Source organism: Grampus griseus (assembly GCF_964374135.1).
Source record: "Grampus griseus genome assembly, chromosome: 1".
In the NCBI taxonomy this organism is placed as follows: Eukaryota; Metazoa; Chordata; class Mammalia; order Artiodactyla; family Delphinidae; genus Grampus; species Grampus griseus.
The window spans coordinates 102,595,699-102,618,851 of NC_139017.1; the positions used below are offsets into that span (position 1 = coordinate 102,595,699).

General features: G+C 37.4%; 1 protein-coding gene across 1 annotated transcript in view; it reads right to left on the bottom strand.

The window, feature by feature from the left end:
- BTBD8 (BTB domain containing 8) overlaps positions 1–23,153 on the bottom strand; it is a gene marked incomplete at its 5' end in the record, with an annotated part of 91,003 nt that overhangs the window by 46,946 nt on the left and 20,904 nt on the right. The window contains one exon of the mRNA XM_082668481.1: positions 22,846–22,963. Coding sequence (XP_082524607.1) covers positions 22,846–22,963 — 118 coding nt within the window. The remainder of the gene's footprint in view (positions 1–22,845; positions 22,964–23,153) is intronic.

Consider the following 23,153-nt stretch of genomic DNA (forward strand, 5'->3'; position numbering starts at 1 on the left):
GCTAAATTCTGGAACAAGACAACGATGCCCAATTCTATTCAACATAGTATTGGGAGCCCTAGTCACAGCAATCAGACAAGAAAAAGAAATAAAAGGTATCCAAATCAGAAAGGGAAGAGGTAAAATTCTCATTATATGCAAATGAATGATACTCTATATAAGAAACTGTAAAGACACCATACAAAAACTATTAGAACTGATAAATGAATTCAGCAAGGTAGCAGGACACAAGATTAATATACAGAAATCTGCTGCATTTCTTTACACTAACAATGAAATATCAGAATGGGAAAGTAAAAAAAAAAAAAAAAAAAATCCTGTTTAAAATCACACTATAAAACAAAAACCCTAGGATTAAACCTAACCAAGAAGGTGAAAGTCTTACACACTGAGAACTACAGAACATTGAAAAAGGAAATTGAAGAGGATTGAAGGAAATGGAAAGATATCCATGCTCTTGGATTGGAAAAATTAATATTGTTAAAATGGCCACATTACCCAAAGCAGTCTACAGATTTAATGTGATCCCTATCAAATTACCCATGACATTTTTCACAAAACTAGAACAAATAATCCTAAAATTTATATGGAACCACAAAAGACTCAGAACTGCCAAAGCAATTCTGAGGAAAAAGAACAAAGCTGGAGGCATAACCCTTCCAGACTTCAGACAATACAACAAAACTACAGTAATCAAAACAGCATGGTATTGGCACAAAAAGAAACATAGATCAATGGAACAGAATAGAGAGCCCAGGAATAAACCCACACCTATGGTCAATTAATCTATGACAAAGGAGGCAAGAATAAACAATGGAGAAAAGACAGTCTCTTCAGCAAGTGGTGTTGGGGAAGATGGACATCTGTATGTAAATCAATGAAGTTAGAACACTCCCTCACACCATACATAAAAATAAACTCAAAATGGCATAAAGACTTAAATATAAGACATGACACCATAAAACTCCTAGAAGAGAATATAGGAAAAACATTCTCTGACATAAATCATAGCAATGTTTTCTTTGGTCAGTCTCCCCAGGCAAAAGAAATAAAAGCAAAAATAAACAAATGGGACCTAATCACACATCAGTTTTGCACAGCAAAGAAAACCATAAACAAAATGAAAAGACAACCTATGGACTGGGAAAAAATATTTGCAAATGATACAACTGACAGGGGTTTAATTTCCAAAATATATAAACAGCTGATACAACTCAGTAACAAAAAAACAAACAACCCAATCAAAAAAAAGGGCAGAATACCTAAATAGACATTTCTCCAAAGAAGACATACAGAAGGCCAACAGGCGCATGAAAAGATGCTCAACATTGCTAATTATCAGAGAAATGCAAATCAAAACTACAATGAGGTATCACCTCACACCTGTCAGAAATGGTTATCATCAAAAAGTCTACAAATAATAAATGCTAGAGAGGTTGTGGAGAAAAGAAAACCCTTCTACACTGTTGGTGGGGATATAAATTGGTGCAGCTACTACAGAAAACAGTAGGGAGGTTCTTTAAAAAAGTAAAAATATGATCCAGCAATCTCACTCCTAGGCAACTGTCTGGAAAACAAAAGTGCTAATTCAAAAAGATACATGCACCCCAATGTTCATAGTGGCACTATTTACAATAGCCAAGACATGGAAGCAACCTAAGTGTCCATCAACAGATAAACGGATAAAGAAGACATGTTATCTATACACACACACACACACACACACACACACACTGGAATATTACTCAGCCATAAAAAAGAATGAAATAATGCCATTTGCAGCAACATGGATGGACCTAGAGATTATCATACTCAGTGAAGTAAGTCAGACAAAGACAAATATTATATGAGACCACTTATATGTGGAATCTAAAAAGAGTACAAATGAACTCATTTACAAAACAGAAACAGACTCACAGACATAGAAAACAAACTTATGGTTACCAAAGGGGAAAGGAGGGGGAGGTAAGCTGGGAGTATGGGATTAAAAAAATAATAAAATAAAGGAGAAAAGCCATGTGATCATCAAAATAGATACAGAAAAGCATTTGCAATTCTTATGACTTAAAAAATTTAGGAAATTTCAATCCAAGTCCCAGAAAGCTATTTTGTAGATATTGACAAAGTGATTCTCAAACTTATATGGAAAGGCAAAGAACCTAAAATAGCCAACACAATATTGAAAAAGAAGAACAGAGTTGGATGATTCACACTACCTGATTCCCAGAATTACTATACAGTTAAAGTACTCAAAACAGTATGCACTAGTGAAAGTAGAGACTCATTGATCAATGGAATAGAGAGGTCAGAAATAGACCTACACAAATACAATCAATTCAGTTTTGACAAAAGCACAATGGCAATTCAGTAGAGAAAGGATAATCTTCTTAACAGTGGTCCTGGAGCAACTGGACATCCACATGTAAAAAAAATAAACGTAGATACAAACCTTATACCTCACATAAAAATTAACTAATTACCTCAAAATGGATCATAGATATAAATATAAAACCATAAACTTCTAGAAGAAAACAAAGGATCTTGGGTTTGATGATGAATTTAGATATAACATCAAACATATGATCCAAAAAAGAAAAAACTGATAAGCTGGATTCTATTAAAATTTAAAAATTTTGCTCTATAAAAGGCACTGTTAAGAGAATGAAAATCAAGGCACCAACTGGGAGAAAGTATTTGCAAAGCACGTATCATATAAAGGACTTCTATGCAAAATATCCAAAGAATTCTTAAAATTCAATAGTAAGACAACAAACAACCTAACTTGACAATAAAAAAAAGATCTGAACCAAAAACTCTCAATAATATACAGATGGCAAATAAGCATATGAAAAGATCTTCAACATCACTTGCCATTAGGTAAATAAAAAGTGAAACAACAATAAGATACCAGTACATACCTATCTGAAAGACTAAAGTCCAAAAAACAAAAAATAATAAGAACAGTATCAACTGCTGATGAGGATGAGGACCAGAAAGAACTCTCATTCATTGCTAGTGGAAATGCAAGTGATAGAGCCACTTTGAAAGACAGTTTCAGTAAGACCTGAAAACTTATGTCCACACAAAAACTTGTACACAAATGTTTACAGCAGCTTTATTCATAATCACCAAACTAAGGCAACCATAATGTCCTTCAATAGGTGAACAGATAAAAAATGGTATATTCATTACAACTGAATACTACTCAGTGATAAAAAAAAAAAAGAATTAGCTATAAAGTCACACAAAAACATGAATGAACAGTAAATGCATATTGCTAAATGAAAGAAATCAGTCCCAAAAGGCTACATGTTATATGACTCTATTCAAATGACATTCTAGAAAAGGCAAAACTATGGAAATAGTAAAAAAAAAAAAAAAGCCAGAGGGTTGGGGAGGGGGAAAACCGGAAGAGACTGATCAAAGGGGATTTTTAGTTGAAAATGTCTGTATGATACTGTAATGGTAGATGTAGGACAATATCCATTTATAAAAACCCACAGAGGTTTCTCGTGCTTCAGCGCGGCCCGCACTTTTCATATGTCGCCTCGGGAGTGCTAGCCTCGTGAAGACGCTCAGGGTAAAGGCGCAGCCACCAAAGCAGAAGTGAGAGTGACTTGACGCCGGGAGGAAGACCCCAAAGAGGCCGTGGCCACAGGAGGCCGGAGGCCAGAGGCTGTCACCCTTCCCTGAGGGCTTCGACTGGGCCCCTCAGTCTGCACAACAGCTGAGCACTGCCCGCTTAATGCACCCCATCCTGCCTCAAGTGGCTGACCCAGTCATCCTGCTGCCAGAATGAGGTGAAGTCTGAAAACTGCTCAGCAGGACCAGGCATAGAACAGGCCTCTTCTCCTGTTCTCACTCACCAATGACCACCACCTTGATAATTCCATGTGGCTGACAGGGTCTTGGTGCTCCAGCCTGGTGTCAGGACTAAGCCTCTAAGGTGAGAGAGCCAAGTTCAGGACACTGGACCACCAGAGACCTCCCAGCCCCATGTAATATCAATCTGCAAGAGCTCTCCCAGCAATCTCTGTCTCAACCCTAAGACCCAGCTCCACCCAATGGCCAGCAAGCTACAGTGCTGGACACCCTATGCCAAACAACTAGCAAGGCAGGAACACACCCCACCCATTAGCAGAGAGGCTGCCTAAAATCATACTAAATTCACAAACATCCCAAAACACACCACCGGACATGGGCAATGAACCAACCTCACCCACTGGGGGCAGACACTAAAAACAATGGGAACCATGAATGTGCAGCCTGCGAAAAGGAGACCCCAAACACAATAAGTTAAGCAAAATGAGAAAACAGAGAAATATGCAGCAGGTGAAGGAGCAAGGTAAAAACCCACCAGACCAAACAAATGAAGAGGGAATAGGCAGTCTACCTGAAAAAGAATTCAGACTAATGACAGTAAAATGATCCAAAACCTTGGAAATAGAATGGAGAAAATACAAGAAATGCTAAAAAAGGACCTAGAAGAACTAAAGAGCAAACAAACAATGATGAACAACACAATAAATGAAATTTAAAATTCTCTGGAAGGAACCAGTAACAGAATAACTGCAGCAGAAGAATGGATAAGTGACCTGAAAGATAAAATAGTGGAAATAACTACCGCAGAGCAGAATAAAGAAAAAAGAATGAAAAGAATTGAGGACAGTCTCAGAGACCTCTGGAACAACATTACATGCACCAACATTTGAATTATAGGTGTCCCAGATTAAGAAGAGAAAAAGAAAGGGACTGAGAAGATATTTGAAGAGATTATAGTTGAAAACTTCCCTAACATGGGAAAGGATAGAGTCAATCATGTCCAGGAAACGCAGACAGTCTTATACAGGATAAACCCAAGGAGAAACATGCCAAGACACATAATAATCAAACTATCAAAAATTAAATACAAAGAAAAAAATATTAAAAGCAGCAAGGGAAAAGCAACAAATAACATACAAGGGAATTCCTATAAGGTTAACAGCTGAGCTTTAAGCAAAAACACTACAAGCCAGAAGGGAGTGGCAGGATATATTTAAAGTGATGAAAGGGAAAAACCTCCAACCAAGATTACTCTATCCAGCAGGAATCTCATTCAGATTTGATGAAGAAATTAAAAGCTTTACAGACAAGCAAAATCTAAGAGAATTCAGCACGACCAAACCACCTTTACAACAAATGCTAAAGGAACTTCTCTAGGCAGGAAACACAACAGAAGGAAAAGACCTACAAAAACAAACCCAAAACAATTAAGAAAATGGTCATAGGAACATACATATTGATAATAACTTTGAATGTAAATGGATTGAATGCCACAACCAAAAGACACAGACTAGCTGAATAGATACAAAAACAAGAGCTGTATATATGCTGTCTACAAGAGACCCACTTCAGACCTAGGGACACATACAGACTGAAAGTGGAGGGATGGAAAAATATATTCCATGCAAATGGAAATCAAAAGAAAGCTGGAGTAACAATTCTCATATCAGACAAAATAGATATTAAAATAAAGACTATTACAAGAGACAAAGAAGGACACTACATAATGATCAAGGGATCAATCCAAGAAGATATAACAATTGTAAATATTTATGCACCCAACATAGGAGCACCTCAATACATAAGGCAAATGATAACAGCCATAAAGGGGGAAATCGACAGTAACACAATCATAGCAGGGGACTTTAACACCCCACTTTCACCAATGGACAGATCATCCAAAATGAAAATAAATAAGGAAACACAAGCTTTAAATGATACATTAAACAAGATGGACTTGATATTTATAGGACATTCCATCCAAAAACAACAGAATACACTTTCTTCTCAAGTGCTCATGGTACATTCTCCAGGATAGATCATATCTTAGGTCACAAATCAAGCCTTGGTAAATTTAAGAAAACTGAAATCGTATCAAGTATCTTTTCCGATCACAATGCTGTGATACTAGATATCAATTACAGGAAAAAATACAAACACATGGAGGCTAAACAATATGCTACTAAATAACCAAGAGATCAATGAAGAAATCAAAGAGGAAATCAAAAAATACCTAGAGACAAATGACAATGAAAACATGACGACCCAAAACCTATGGGATGCAGCAAAAGCAGTTCTAAAGAGGGAAGTTTATAGCAATACAATCCTATCTCAAGAAAGAAGAAAAATCTCAAATAAACAACCTAACTTTACACCTAAAGCATTTAGAGAAAGAAGAACAAAAAAACCCCAAAGTTAGCAGAAGGAAAGAAATCATAAAGACCAGAAGAAAAATAAATGGAAAAGAAATGAAGGAAACAATAGCAAATATCAATAAAACTAAAAGGTTCTTTACAAAGATAAACAAAATTGGTAAACCATCAGCCAGACTCATCAAGAAATACAGGGAGAAGAATCAAGTCAATAGAATTAGAAATGAAAAAGGAAAAGTAACAACTGACACTGCAGAAATACAAAGGATCATGAGAGATTACTACAAGCAACTATATGCCAATTAAATGGACAACCTGGAAGAAATGGACAAATTCTTAGAAAAGCACAACCTTCCAAGACTGACCCAGGAAGAAATAGAATATAAACAGACCAATCACAAGCACTGAAATTGAAACGGTGATTAAAAATCTTCCAACAAACAAAAGCCCAGGACCAGATGGCTTCACAGGCGAATTCTATCAAACATTTAGAGAAGAGCTAACACCTATCCTTCTCAAACTCTTACAAAATATAGCAGAGGGAGGAACACTCCCAAACTCATTCTATGAGGTCACCATCATCCTGATACCAAAACTAGACATGTCACAAAGAAAGAAAACTACAGGCCAATATCACTGATGAACATAGATGCAAAAATCCTCAACAAAATACTAGCAAACAGAAACCAACAGCACATTAAAAGGATCATACACCATGATCAGGCAGGGTTTATTCCAGGAATGCAAGGATTCTTCAGTATATGCAAATCAATCAATGTGATACACCAAATTAACAAAATGAAGGATAAAAACCATATGATAATCTCAATAGATGCACAAAAAGCTTTCGACAAAATTCAACACCCATTTATGATAAAAACCCTCCAGAAAGTAGGCATAGAGGGAACTTACCCCAACATAATTAAGGCCATATATGACAAACCCACAGCCAACATCGTTCTCAATGGTGAAAAACTGAAACCATTTCCTCTAAGATCAGGAACAAGACAAGGTTGCCCACTCTCACCACTATTATTCAACACAGCTTGGAAGTTTTAGCCACAGCAATCAGAAAAGAAAAAGGGAATAAAGGAAAAATAAATAAATAAAAAATAAAAGGAATCCAAATCGGAGAAGAAGCAGTAAAAAGCTGTTACTATTTGCGGATGACATGATACTACACATAGAGAATCCTAAAAATGCTACCAGAAACTACTAGAGCTAATCAATGAATTTGGTAAAGTAGCAGGATAGAAAATTAATGAACAGCATTTCTTGCATTTTTGTTGTTGCACTAACAACGTAAAATCTGAAAGAGAAATTAAGGAACACTCCCATTTACCACTGCAACAAAAAGAATAAAATACCTAGGAATAAATCTACCCAAGGAGACAGAAGACCTGTATGCAGAAAACTATAAGACAATGATGAAAGAAATTAAAGATGATACAAACAGATGGAGAGATATACCATGTTCTTGGATTGGAAAAATCAACATTGTGAAAATGACTATACTACCCAAAGCAATCTACATGTTCAGTGCAATCCCTGTCAAACTACCAATGGCATTTTTCACAGAACTAGAATAAAAAAGTTCACAATTTGTATGGAAACACAAAAGACCCCGAAAAGCCAAAGCAATCTTGAGGAAAAAAAACAGAGCTGGAGGAATGAGGTTCCCTGACATCAGACTATACTACAAAGCTAAAGTAATCAAGACAGTATGGTACTGGCACAAAAACAGAAATAGATCAATGGAACAGGAGAGAAAGCCCAGAGATAAACCCACATACATATGGTCACCTTATCTTTGATAATGAAGGCAAGAATATACAATGGAGAAAAGACGGCCTCTTCAACAAGTAGTGCTGGGAAACTGGACAGCTACATGTAAAAGAATGAAGTTATAACACTTCCTAACACCATACACAAAAATAAGCTCAAAATGGATTAAAGGCCTACATGTAAGGCCAGACACTATAAAACTCTTAGAGGAAAACATAGGCAGAACACTCATGACCTAAATCACAGCAAGATCCTTTCTGACCCACCTCCTAGAGGAATGGAAATAAAAACAAAAATAAACAAATGGGACCTAATGAAACTTAAAAGCTTTTGCACAGCAAAGGAAACCATAAACAAGACGAAAAGACAACCCTCAGAATGGGAGAAAATATTTGCAAATGAAGCAACTGACAAAAAATTAATCTCCAAAATATACAAGCCGCTCATGCAGCTCAATATCAAAAAAACAAACAACCCAATCCAAAAATGGGCAGAAGACCTAAATAGACATTTCTCCAAAGAAGACATACAGATGGCCAACAAACACATGAAAGGATGCTCCACGTCAGTAATCATTAGAGAAATGCAAATCAAAATGACAATGAGGTATCACCTCACACCAGTCAGAATGGCCATCATCAAAAAATCTACAAACAGGGCTTCCTGGTGGCGCAGTGGTTGAGAGTCCACCTGCCGATGCAGGGCACACGGGTTCGTGCCCCGGTCCGGGAAGATCCCACATGCCGCGGAGCGGCTGGGCCCATGAGCCATGGCCGCTGAGCCTGCGCGTCTGAAGCCTGTGCTCTGCAACGGGAGAGGCCACAACAGTGAGAGGCCCACGTACCACAAAAAAAAAAAAAAAAAAATCTATAAACAGTAAATGCTGGAGAGGGTGTGGAGAAAAGGGAACCCTCTTACACTGTTAGTGAGAATGCAAATTGATACAGCCACTAGGGAGAACAGTATGGAGGTTCCTTAAAAAAGTAAAAATAGAACTACCATGTGACCCAGAAATCCCACTACTGGACATATACCCTGAGAAAACCATAATCAAAAAGAGTCATGTACCACAATGTTCACTGCAGCTCTATTTACAATAACCAGGATATGGAAGCAGCCTCAGTGTCCACTGACAGATGAATGGAGAAAGAATATGAGGCACGCATATATAATGGAATATTACTCAGCCATAAAAGGAAACAAAATTGAGTTATTTGTAGTGAGGTGGGTGGACCTAGAGTCTGTCATACAGAGTGAATAAGTCAGAAAGGAAAAACAAATACTGTATGCTAACACATATATATGGAATCTAAAAAACAATGGTTCTGATGAACCTAGGGGCAGGACAGGAATAAAGATGCAGAGGCAGAGAATGGACCTGAGGACACAGGGAAGGGGAAGGGCAAGCTGGGACGAAGTGAGAGAGTAGCACTGACATATATACACTACCAAACGTAAAATAGATAGCTAGTAGGAAGCAGCTGCATAGTACAGGGAGATCAGCTCGGTGCTTTGTGATCGCCTAGAGGGCTGGATAGGGAGGGTGGGAGGGAAATGAAAGAGGGAGGAGATATGGGGATATATGTATACATATAGGTGATTCACTTTGTTATATAGCAGAAACTAACACAACATTGTAAAGCAATTATACTCCAATAAAGATGTTTTTAAAAATACCCCACAGAACTTTATAGTACAAGTGAAACTTAATGTATGCTAATTAAAACAAGAACACTTAGGAGGAGGTCAGGAGATCCCAGGATGCAGACTGTGACAAAATTACCTAACTGTATTACAAATGTATGAAATAACCTCATTGAAGCGAGTGGGAGATGGAGGTACTGGCCTAAATAACTTTGGAAATGAGTATAGACTGTACGAATAAAGGCAAAGGAACTGTGTAGTACAAGCAGTGTACTCTAGTTCAGGAGTCCACAACCTTTCTGGCACCAGGGACTAGTTTCGTGGAAGGCAATTTTTCCACGGACTGGGGGTGGGGAGGGGATGGTTTTGGGATGATTCAAGCGCATTACATTTATTGTGCACTTTATTTCTATTATTACATTGTAATATATAATGAAATAATTATACAACTCACCATAACGCAGAATCACTGGGAGCCCTGAGCTTGTTTTCCTGCAACTGGATGGTCCCATCTGGGGGTGATGGGAGACAGTGACACCCAAAGTGTGTTGCTTATGTCCAGTCTACTCTGTAAGATGCAGCTTAATTGTCACTTACCACTCACTGATAGGGTTTTGATATGAGTCTGCAAGCAATTGATTTATTATGGTCTCTGTGCAGTCTAACCTCTTTGCTAATGATGATCTGTATTTGCAGCTGCTCCCCAGTGCTGGCATCACTGCCTCAGCTGCACCTCAGATCATCAGGCATTAGATTCTCATAAGGTGTGTGCAACCTAGATCCCTCGCATGTGCAGTTCACAGTAGGGTTCGTGCTCCTATGAGAATCTAATGCTGCTGCTGATCTGACAGGAGGCGGAACTCAGGCAGTAATGTGAGTGATGGGGAGAGGCTGTAAATACAGATGAAGCTTCACTCGCTCACTTGCCCGCCGCTCACCTCCTGCTGTGTGGCCCAGTTCCTAATGGGCCATGGACCAATAACAGTCTGTGGCCCAGGGGTTGGGGACCCCTGCTCTAGTTGGTAAAGTTGTTTCCCATGCAGGTATGGATTAACAATTCTGAAACCACTATACATGAATACTGGAATTGAATGATTAAGTATTAGATGTTGGATGATGAAAGCCAGTTTCTCACTGCTATACTGGAAGATTACAGACAAGCAAGGAGGTAAGAGTAGGATGATCAATGTGTTCGTGTGGTCAGTGTTGGAGATCTCATGATGAATTCATTTTTAGCTTAATACAAATAAAGATGGATTCATACAGAAATATTTACAGATATGTGCATATCTGAAGATTAATATATACACATATATTTCCTTGCTCTGTCAGCTGAGAGGATCTAAAAGAACTAGTAACAAGCACACCCAGTGTCCAAACAGTAGTTTCTAATACCATTAGAATAAAAGGAATCAGGGTTCATTAGAGAAATATTTGATTCTAGGACAGATGAGTCTAGAGTATCTTTTAGTGTCAGTAAGTAAGGAAATGCTACACACACGCACATACACACACACACACACACACACACTGATGGGGGGGGTTGTATGTCAAGAACCAATTGAAGGAGCTCCCATAACTAAAACTGGAACAATTTCAGTAAAAAATAAATAGGCCAAAATGCAAGATAAACCAAATTACAAACCAAAGTACCAAAATGAGCTGAAGTACAAAATATATATCCATGAGTACATGCTGACACACAGAAATGTTTGAATAAATAAAGAGGGGAGAAAAGACAAATTTCTTGTATAGAAGAATGTCAACTAATTTAGGTAGATACTATCCCTTCAAGAAGGTGGACCATAACTCCCCATCCTTTAAGTGTAGGCTATACACAGTGACTTACTTCTAGAGAGTACAGTATAGAAATGGGAGATGGGGGGAGAGGGGAGTAACTTTACAGTGAAGAAACCAGACAAAAACTAGTGTAGCCAAGTGATCAAGGTTAACATAAACGGTGGTAAGTCATGCTGATTACAGGTACCCTTGAAATGATGTAATAAGAATGGCAGTTTATCTTTGTGAACTTCCTCCCCAAAATTCATAACTCATTTAATCATGTGAAAAACATTAAGTAAACTACAACTGAGGGACATTCTACAAAATACTTGCCCAGGACTCCTCAAACTGTCAAGGTCATCAAAGACAAGGAAAGTCTGAGAAACTATCACAGCCAAGAGAAGCCTAAGGAAACATGACCACTACATGTAATGTGGTATCCTGGATGGGATTCTAGAATAGAAAAAAGACATTAGTCAAAAACTAATGAATTCTGAATAAACTATGGACGTTAGTGAATAATATTGTCTCAATATTGGTTCTTTCATTGTAACAAACGTACTATACTAAGATGCACACATAAGATGTTGATAATAAGGGAGCTGGGTGTGGGGGCATATGGGAATTCTCTGTACTCAGTTTTTCTGTAAATTTAAGTGTTCTAAAAATAAAGTATATTAAGAAAAAATTAGGGTTTCTGCTTCCACCCATGAAAGATAACAAGTATGGGACTTGCCTCACCTCCATTAACAAGTAGGAAAGTGAATAAAATATGACATTGAAAAAAAAGGCAGTACAGAACTCTGATCCTTAAGAGAAAGAAAACAAATGAGGCAAGCCCTACAATCATATTACTTTTCTTCCCAGAAACAATTAGATCATGGCACAGGGAAGGTAAACAGAAGCAGAGCCTAGTTGTCTTGCTGAGTTGAGAAGACAAATATGGGAGCTCGGGAAAATGAGTCAGCTGGAATTTACGGGGCACAGTACAATAGAAGAGGAACTTAAGAAAAAGAGCTCCAAAAATTAGAGGAGGGATCCCGTTGAGCCTTCATCTGAACACAATCTGAGCACACATAGGGTAAAACTTCATGAAGCCCAGCAAAGAATAAAGGTCAGGGAGCTATAAGCCTGTTCATACAGGGCAGGAAGATCAAGTTCCTTCTGGCAAGGACTGAATACTGCTCCTAGGTTCCAGAAGGGTCACACTTCAGTAGAAGAGCTATCCACCCTTCAGAGTAAAGGCTACTCTAGAGCCACCGTAAGTTTAAAAACAAATCTCAAAAAGATGAAGATGATCCACAATAACTTAATTGCCTGCTAAAACAAACTTCAACACTTTTAAAAGAGAGACGACAAAATTCAAACACTCAACAGCATACTATTCATAATGTTCCGAATCTAATAAAAAATGATCAGGTATGTGAAGAAGTAGCAAAATATGAACTATAATCAGGAGAAAAATCAGTCAATAGAAATAGACCCAGAAATGAAAGAAATGATAGAGTTAGCAGAAAAAGCAGTTAAAAATGCTATTATACAGGGAGATCAGCTTGGTGCTTTGTGACCGCCTGGAGGGGTGGGATAGGGAGGGTGGGAGGGAGGGAGACGCAAGCGGGAAGAGATATGGGAACATATGTATATGTATAACTGATTCACTTTGTTATAAAGCAGAAACTAACACACCATTGTAAAGCAATTACACTCCAACAATAAATAAATAAATAAATAAATAAAACAGGAAAAAAAAATGCTATTATAGGGGGCTTCCCTGGTGGCGCAGTGGTTGGGAGTCCGCCTGCCGATGCAGGGGACATGGGTTCATGCCCCGGTCCGGGAAGATCCCACATGCCGCGGAGCGGCTGGGCCCATGAGCCATGGCCGCTGAGCCTGCGCGTCTGGAGCCTGTGCGTCTGGAGCCTGCGCTCCGTAACAGGAGAGGCCACAACAGTGAGAGGCCTGCGTACCGCAAAAAAAAAAAAAAAATGCTATTATAGGGACTTCACTGGTGGCACTGTGGTTAAGAATCTGCCTGCCAATGCAGGGGACACAGGTTTGAGCCCTGGTCCGGAAGATACCACATGCCATGGAGCAAATAAGCCTGTGTACCACAACTACTGAGCCTGCGCTCTACAGCCCGCAAGCCACAACTACTGAGCTCACGTGCCACAACTACAGAAGCCTGCGTGCCTAGAGCCGGTGCTCTGCCGCAAGAGAAGCCACTGCAATGAGAAGCCTGTGCTCCACAAAGAAGACTAGCCCCCGCTCCTGCAACTAAAGAAAGCCCACGTGCAGCAACGAAGACCCAACACAGCCCAAAATAAATAAATAAAAAGTAAATAAATAAAATAAGATCTTATTATAGATACACTCAAGGATTTTTAAATAAGTAACATAATGAAGAGATCTTTTTAAAAACCTGACAAAACTTTTAGAGATGAAATATGCAATATCTGAAATGAAAAAAAGTTCATGAATGGACTAAAAAGATTAGATACTGAAGAAGAAAAGATTGGTGTACCTGTGTATATAGCAATACAAATTATCCAAATAAGACATAGGGAGAAAAAATAAACTGGTTAAAAAAAAGGAGCTTAAGCGAGCTTGGGACTAACATAACATAATTGGAGTCCCATGTGGAAAGGAGAAAAAGAAGAGGATGGTAAGAAAACTTGAAAAAAATAACAGTTGTAGAATTTCCAAATTTCATAAAAACTACAAACTCACAGGTCCAGGAAGCTCAATAAATCATAAGCAGAATAAACAAAAGCACAAGATATAACCAAATTGCTAAAAACTAATTATAGAGAAAAAAACTGTAAAGCAGCCAAAGAAAAAGGTACATCAAATACTGACATGGAAAGCTACACATGATCACAGGCTTCTTGTTAGAGACAGCACAGCCAAGAAAACAATGAAATTACATGATTAAAGCACTGAAAGAAATACAAATCACAAATTTATAATTTTGTATTCAGCAAACCTATCTTTCAAAAATGGAGGCTAAATGAAGACTTTTCTGGACAAACAAAAGCTGAGAAAAGTCATTGCCAGCTGAACTCTATTACAAGAAATTTAAAGAAAGTTCTTTAGGCTGAAGGAAAATTATAACAGATAGAAACCTGGACCTACACAAAAGATTGAAAGTGTCAGAACTGGTAATATAACTAAAGTATAACTTTTTCCCTCATTTTTAAAATTACTTAAAAGATAATTGTTTAAAAAATTAATTACAATTTATAGTGGGGTTTTGAGTATATATAGAAGTGAAATGTATGGCAGCAATAACACAAGAGACAGAAGGGGGAAAATGTCCTAACATCATACATAAAGGTGTATAATATTAATTGAAGGTAAATGGTAGTAACAATGCATATTGCAAATCCTAAAGTAACTACTAAAAAAACAAAAACAACACACACACACAATATAGCCAATATGCCAATAGTGGAAATAAACTGCATTAAAAAAATTTTTTTCTTGGGCTTCCCTGGTGGCACAGTGGTTGAGAGTCTGCCTGCCGATGCAGGGGACACGGGTTCATGCCCCGGTCCGGGAGGATCCCACATGCCACGGAGCGGCTGGGCCTGTAAGCCATGGCCGCTGAGCCTGCGCGTCCGGAGCCTGTGCTCCGCAACGGGAGAGGCCACAACAGCGAGAGGCCCGCGTACCGCAAAAAAAAAAAAAAATTTTTTTTCTCAATTAATACAAAGAAAAGAAGAAAAGAGGAAAAAGAAAACAAAGAAAAAATGAAAACAAATAGTAGCCTTAAATTCCAACACATTAATACCTATATTACCATAAATAATCTAGATGCTCCAATTAAAAGGCGAGATTATGAGACCAGATAATAAAGGAGCAAGACATAACTATAGCTGTCTACAAAAAATTAATTTTAAACCCATTTAAAATACAAAGACACAGAGAGGCTAAAGGTAAAAGGATGAAAAAACATATACCATCTAAATGCTAATCATAAGAAAGCTGGAGTGGGATGCTAACTAGACTTATTGTGATGATCAGTTCATTATGTTAAACACCTGAAACTAATACAATGCTATATATCAATTATACCTCAATTTTTAAAAAAGAAAGCAATTTGGCGTGGCCCTATTAACATCAGACAAAAGACTTCACAACAGGAATATTACTTGGGGTAAAGACTAATATTTCATAATGAAAAAGGGGTCAATTCATCAAGAGGAAATAACAATCCTAAATGTGTGTGTACCAAATAACAAACCTTCAAAATATATGAAGCAAAACTGATAGAACTGAAGGGGGAAGTTGATAAATTTACAATTATATTAGAGACATCAACATTCTTCTCAGTAATTAACAGAACAAGTAGACAAAAAGTCAGTTAAGGATATGGAAGACTTGAACTAAACATGCTAAACAGCATGTTTAAACTAAGCAGCATGCTAGCCGTTCCCATCTAAATAAGACAAAAACCATCTGAGGCTTAAACAATTACCCTGCCCTTAAGACAGAAACTTAGGAAACATTCCTATTTAATTCAGATACAAGCCTAAGTTTAAAAAATTATGCTGTAGATAGCATGGTGTATTAAAAATCTTCACCAGATTTTTCATTTTCCAACACATCAAAATTTTTTTCTCTTTTTGACTAAATTTAATCTCAACTGACAAGGCTGCTTCTGACTCTGTAGAGATGCCCTAATTTCCCCCTTCCTCTTGCTTTAGAGTACATTGCTATTCAATACTTCCTGATTTTAGCTGAACTGGATTCACTACTCCAGGCAGAATAATGGCCTGGATTACTCAGAGAAGCTCTAAATAAAGAATTTCTCACTAGGACTATTTTTTTAAGTACTCTTTCTCCAAGAATATATTTTTTTCCTTTTAGTTCAACATAACTGAATAAAGGTTAAACCCAGAGCAGTGAATGCAAACTTTCTGGTGCTGTCACCATTACCCATTACACTTTGCAAATATTTTAGAGAACATAAACTTTAAAAATGGTAAGTTAGCTTTCTCTTGAGACATCCATTTTGACATACATTGACTACAGCTTTCATAGGATTAGCCTTTCCTAAGTTAAAAAATGATTTGTGAAGTGTAATGGATGCCCTGTTATCCAGTACAATGAGGACTGATAGTTGTTTGGTTAATCTAAAAATTAGGAGAGAATTTTTTAAGTGATTTGTCTATATCATAATCATCTTATTCTAACTTAAAAAATAAATATGTATTCATTCACAAATCTTTGACCATACAAGGCCAATCTTTATTTTTTTATTGTGGGTTTGCTGATTGGAGTCTCCTATTTCTTGCAAAAACTATATATACCCATATACCCTGTCTATGATTTTTAGTTCAAACTTCTCTGAAGTGAAGAAATTTAAAAATTTTATGAAGCAATCTGAAGTATAGAATAATTTAAGACTTTTATAATTTCCCCTCAAACTTTTATATTGTTTCATCTAAACTGAACTCAATAGCAGTTTTACTTTATTTTTTAATTTATCTTTTATTTTTTGGTCATGCCACATGGCATGCGGCATCCCGGCTGCCCGACCAGGGATCGAGCCTGTGCCCCCTGCATTGGACGTGTGGAGTCTTAACCACTGGACTGCCAGGGAAGTCCCTGAATTCAACAGCAATTTTAAAAGTGCCTCTCCCGAGATGAGTCTGGGGGTGAATGGATACATGTATATGTATGGCTGAGTTGCTTTGTTGTGCACCTGAAACTATCACAACATTGTTTATCGGCTATACTCCAATATAAAATAAAAAGTTAAATAAAATGCTCAAAAAAAGTGCCCCTCCCTTATTAATCTTTCTAAAACATTCACTTTAGTTTTCATTGTAACAACAAATTCTTTTCATACATCATGTATCATTGGTTTATATGATATGTCATTAAGTCATGTTATCAAAACAAGAAATTCAAATGGCATCAAACAGGTTTGGGAATAACCCCAAGTGACTCAGGAGACACAAACTCAATAAAAGGAATGGAAATGTTATAGGTATACTAGAGAATGACATCCTAGCCTTGAGAGTTCTGCCTAACATGTCAGCATGCTCTACAGAGAACAGCTGAAGAGTACATTTAGTCACGTTCAGTTAAGGAGTTTCTACTCTACGTGACTTGTTTCCTTTTAGGCGCTCAGTACCTTTGGCTTTGGTTCCCCATTGCAACCTCCCTCAAAGGCCCATGGTACCAAAGAATCTCACCTCTTTTCTCTCTATTGTTCCCACATCTAATTTATTATTTTAAACCTTTTAAGTGGACAGGGTTGACCATTTATCATTAATAAAGTAATTAGTATTAAGATGTTCATAACCCACTTTATTGTATGGGAATCTGGAATTTTATTACAATTACTTCATAAAGCTTCTTGGCGGGAGGGGGAAGGGTGAGCTGTGACAGGGCGAGAGAGAGTCATGGACATATACACACTAACAAACGTAGTAAGGTAGATAGCTAGTGGGAAGCAGCCGCATGGCACAGCTATATTGGCTTGGTGGTTTGTGACAGCCTGGAGGGGTGGGATAGGGAGGGTGGGAGGGAGGGAGACGCAAGAGGGAAGACATATGGGAACATATGTATATGTATAACTGATTCACTTTGTTATAAAGCAGAAACTAACACACCATTGTAAAGCAATTATACCCCAATAAAGATGTTAAAAAAAATAAATAAAATAAATCTTTCAATTGAAAAGAGGCATTATATTTCCATTAGATCCTATTTTCCATATGTCTGTTTTTCCAGTCAATAATTTCATCTAATTTTAGTTAAAAAAAAAAACAAACAAAAAAAAAACCTTCTTGGCAATCCTAGTAAGATAGCAAACAGCAAACTTTTTCTGCAAAGGGCCAGATAGTAAACATCAATATAAGTATATTAGGCTTTTCAGGTCCCTGCTGCATATTCTTGTTTTTTTGTTGTAGTTGTTGTTGTTTTATACAAAAAGAAGCCACTGACCGGCTTTGGGTTGGGTCATAGTTTGCCAACCTCCACTCTAAGATCAGGTAGAAAAAGCAACAATGTGCCTCCCTCCCAGATATCTAATATATACTTATAGAAACTAATATTTACTGAATGCTTCCGATGTGCCACAGAACCATGCTAAGTGCTTTATGTACATTATCGGATTCAATCCTCACAGCCATCCTATGCTACAATTACTATCATTATTTCTTTTACAGATAAAGAATTTGAGACTTGGAGAGATTAAGTAACTTCTCAATAATTATTAAATGGTACAATCAGAATCTAAACCCAGAAAGACTGACTTCTGAATTACTAAACAGTGTACTTCTGAAAAAGTTTTCAGCTGATGGACTCAAGAATATATAGCTAATTAGTCATGTGGCACAGACTAGGACACTGATCTCCTGACTCAGTGCTGATTTACTAAATATTCAGAGAAATCTACATTTTAAAGGGAGATTTGACAGCATTTTAACCCCATGAATGAATGTCTGATGTTATAATATCAGGCACTGAAAAAAGGTATTCTGGAAGGGATATAGGATCTTAAGTGTTACAAAGCTAAAATTAGGAATCACTGCCCTGCTTTTTCAATAAAGCAGCACAAGAGAATCTTTTTTTTTTTTTTTTTTGCGGTACGCGGGCCTCTCGCATTGCGGAGCACAGGCTCCGGACGTGCAGGCTCAGCGGCCATGGCTCACGGGCCCAGCTGCTCCGCAGCATGTGGGATCCTCCCGGACCGGGCACAAACCTGTGTCCCCTGCATCGGCAGGCGGACTCTCAACCACTGCGCCACCAGGGAAGCCCAAGAGAACCTTAATTATGGAATACTGAAGTGCAACAAATAAATTAGTTTAAAAATATAGCAGATTCAATTTCACTCAGAAAACATTAGAACAATAATTAACACAATGAAATGGGAGATTAGCAGTGGAGTGGATAAGGTAGGTACTTAGAGGTAGCCTAAAGATGACAGGAGGAAATAAAAATAGAGAGAAATGCCCAATATGCAGATGGTATTCATCTGGTGATTGACAGCAATTCAGGAAAGAACGTAATGTTACAGAGATCCACAACAGGAGTAATGTGTTGTAGTACTCCAGGAAGCAATACTCAGAAAAGTAGTAACATAATTAACAAATGGGATCCATGAACTCTAATGGGTCCTTTTATTATAATCTCTCTTCCGCCAAATAAAAAGAGCTCTCTTTGTTTCTCCTTTGAGAGGAAGTATTGGAGATAAGAAAGGACAAAGATGTGGGAAGGGTGGAGAAGTTATGCTTTGGAGAGGGAAAGGCCTGTGTAGAGGCAGAACAGTGTAGTAAATGTGACTTTCCTGGAGGCCCACTGCTATCCCTTTCCTCCTTGGATTGGGGGGAAATGCAAGTGATTCAAATCACCTTTCTCTCCTTGTCGCACGTAAGTAAAGGACATACGGACTGTTGCTACCATCTACACAAAATCTCGTATCAAAGGCCTATTACCTGGATGATGATAGCAAACACTTATATGGTACTTACAATGTGCTAGGCACTGTTCAAAGTACTTAAATGCTTTTAGTAATTTAATACTCAGAATAACCCTATGAGTATTATTATAATCTCCATCGTTGATGAGGATGCTGAAATACAGAATGGTTAAATGACTTCTCCAAATTCATACAGCTAAAGATGGTAGAGCTGGAATTCAAACCCAGGCAGACAGGCTCCATACATAGTTCACATACTCTTAACTACTCAGTTATAAATGATTTCTTTGGCTTAGCTGTAGCACCACAAGCAAGTGATTGTCATCAGATTGTCCGGCAGCACATAAAGGGCTCCAGGTATTGGGCTGCAGGTCAAGGGAAAGGCTGGACAGAGCAACTAGCAACTGGAGACATAATCTTGGAAGAACTGGGATACCAGGGATGTTTTTGAAGAAGGAGCTTGAGCATAAGAGAAAGACAGTGACTCAATAAAAGAAACTATCTCTTTACCATACCAGTTTGGACATTAAACTAGCAAACTAAACTCTTCTAAAATTTGAGACCTAAATTGAATGTAATTCTGCCCATAAATCCTGGTCTTTGTGAGTACTTGCATTGATCATTAAATATATGAGTACATATAATTAAAGCAGTCATTTTACAAACGGATTTTTAGCCATACCACTAGGATAAATGCTGACATTGATTATCTAGAACAAGAAATAATTCAGAAAGTTCTGTTGCTGGGCTTTAGATTATATTACATGATACAAGCATACATTGGAGATATTGAGGGTTCAGTTCCAGACCACCACAATAAAGCAAGTCCCACTAATCTTTTGGTTTCCTAGTGCATATAAAAGTCACATTTACACTATACTGTAGTCTAATAAGTGTGCAACAGCATTATGTATATACCTTAATTTAAAAATATTTTATTGCTAAAAAATGTTACCCATCATCTGAACCTTCGGTGAGTTGTAGTAGTAACATCAAAGATCACTGATCACAGAACACCATAACAAATATTATAATAATGAAAAAGTCTGCAATATTGTGAGAACTACTAAACTGTGACACAGAGACATGAAGCGAGCCAATGCTTTTGGGAAAAAAATGGTGCTGACAGACTTGCTCGATTCAGAATTGCCACAAACTTACAATTTTTAAAAAACACAATTATCTGTGAAGTGCCATAAAGGAAAACGAGGTACGCCTGTGTTTTCTGAACTACTGACATAATATTCTTTGAACTGAATAATAAAGTAAATATGTACAAACAAAGAGATGTTTAAGTTTGGAATAGGAAGGTAATCTTGGGATTTAGAATTTGCCATTTTAACTCACATAAGGGCACTAACAACAAAGCAAGAAAACTTAAGCCAGATCTTCCTGAAACACATTCTCAGGAAATTGCCTTTCTAGTTAACATAAATTTATTTTTTTATTGCTAGGTGAACAAAGTAAGCCAGAAATGTGGGCAAGAGCTGTCCTAAAATACAGACCTAATATTCTAGATCCAGCTCTTAAACAGTCCACTGTCAGGCAGTACACAGGGAGAAGACAAATACAGACACTGTTTGAGGACATACTGCAAATCATCACAGCGTCCTGCTTTCCCTGTATGACAACAATAGCTTTAGGGCTCCATAGGTAGAATTTTGCTAGGATGCCCATATGGTTTCAAGAAAAATCTGGCACAAAATAAAATCAAAGTAAATTAATTCTAAAAATAAAATTGTGCTGTCCCCCTACCCCAACCAAAAAGAAAGGCGTGCGTGTGCACACACACACCACTTGGGAATTTGTATATTCCCAAATATGAGAAATACATATCCATGATATGGAAAATATATGAATAAATCTGTATCACACTCTGTATTTTACTATACATAATGCAGATTTCATAAAAAATAGGAAAATGTGTATATATATTTACAAAACCTATGTTCCCAGAAAGAAAAGTTCAAATTCTGAATGGTAGTCTAATGGAAACTGGCAATCCTAGAGTTTAGCAATGTACTACAGTCAGTTAACTGGCAAAACCAGTATGATTTCTGAGAGTACAAACATCACTACTATTTGGCTTAGTGGACTTCTGTAATCTAAACTCACTGCTAATTTCATTAAGGGCTGTGTACCCTTGAACCTACAAGACTGCTTCTTGCATCTGCAAAAATAGTCTGGTTCTTCCTCTTCTGCAGCACCAGAATAACTTAACATTCTATTTTGAAACACAAAGAGATAGGGAGGAGAACTCTGGGTTCCTCAGCTTTCTGGTTCCAATTCTAGTCTGTTATGAGGCCAGCTGTACCTCTTTCCCTTAAGTTCCAAGAAAAAAACCTGTATTTTTATTAACATCTTTTCTTTCTTTAAGCAGATTTTAGTTACTTACCAAAAGAAGAGTCTAACCAAAACAGGCAGCAGGCTTTAATTTAAACTCTAAAAGCCTGGAATGTCTAAGCAACCCAACTCTACAGCAGAAAAATAATTTTTAAAAAGTACACTGAAATATTAAACCTCCTAATCCATGCTATTCAGGAGAATCGGCTATTTTGAATCAAAGGCTTTGAGCCAGAATGAATTCAGAGAAAATACATGTCATTCATGTAGAAATAATCATTTTCAATAGCATAATGCCTGTGAAATTAAAAATTGCATTTAATTACATTTTCTGTGACAGTGGCTTTCAAACCTATTTTAGGTAACAGTATATTTTCTTCTAATAAAATCTTCGGTTCATGCCCAATGCACAGCACAGATCTCCTCTAGCTGAGCATGTGCACATGTCTGGGTAGGGTCACCTGTGCATGTGTGAATGTGCAGATAGAAAATCCTGCCTAATGTCCAAACTCCTCCCCTGTCAGAGACCTCCTGAGGCATCACCATGGAACCCCTGTACCCTATGTGAATCAGCTTGAAAACCACCGTGCTAGAAAAAGATAGCTACCCTTTTACACTTTACTGTCACAACCAAGACACCAAATTAATCACATGCCTATTTACCTGTGAGCTTTAAAACTTTTTCCATCAACATAAATATCAATATCTGGGCAACACTGTTTCACATAAAGCTTCAATAAATCTTCTCCTAATTCAGATGCAGGTTCCAAGTCATAAATATCTTTAAAAGAGAAAAACAAGACTAAAAAAATAGTTTCTTTAATAGTATATATATTCCAAAATTTTGTATTCTAATACTAGCAAAATGTTTTTCCACAGTTATCTCAATTAGCTACTGAAAGAGAGTAACAGTGACTGAAACATTTAAGTGGTAAATTCAAAGTAAAATGAAACTTTAAAATCATCTATCC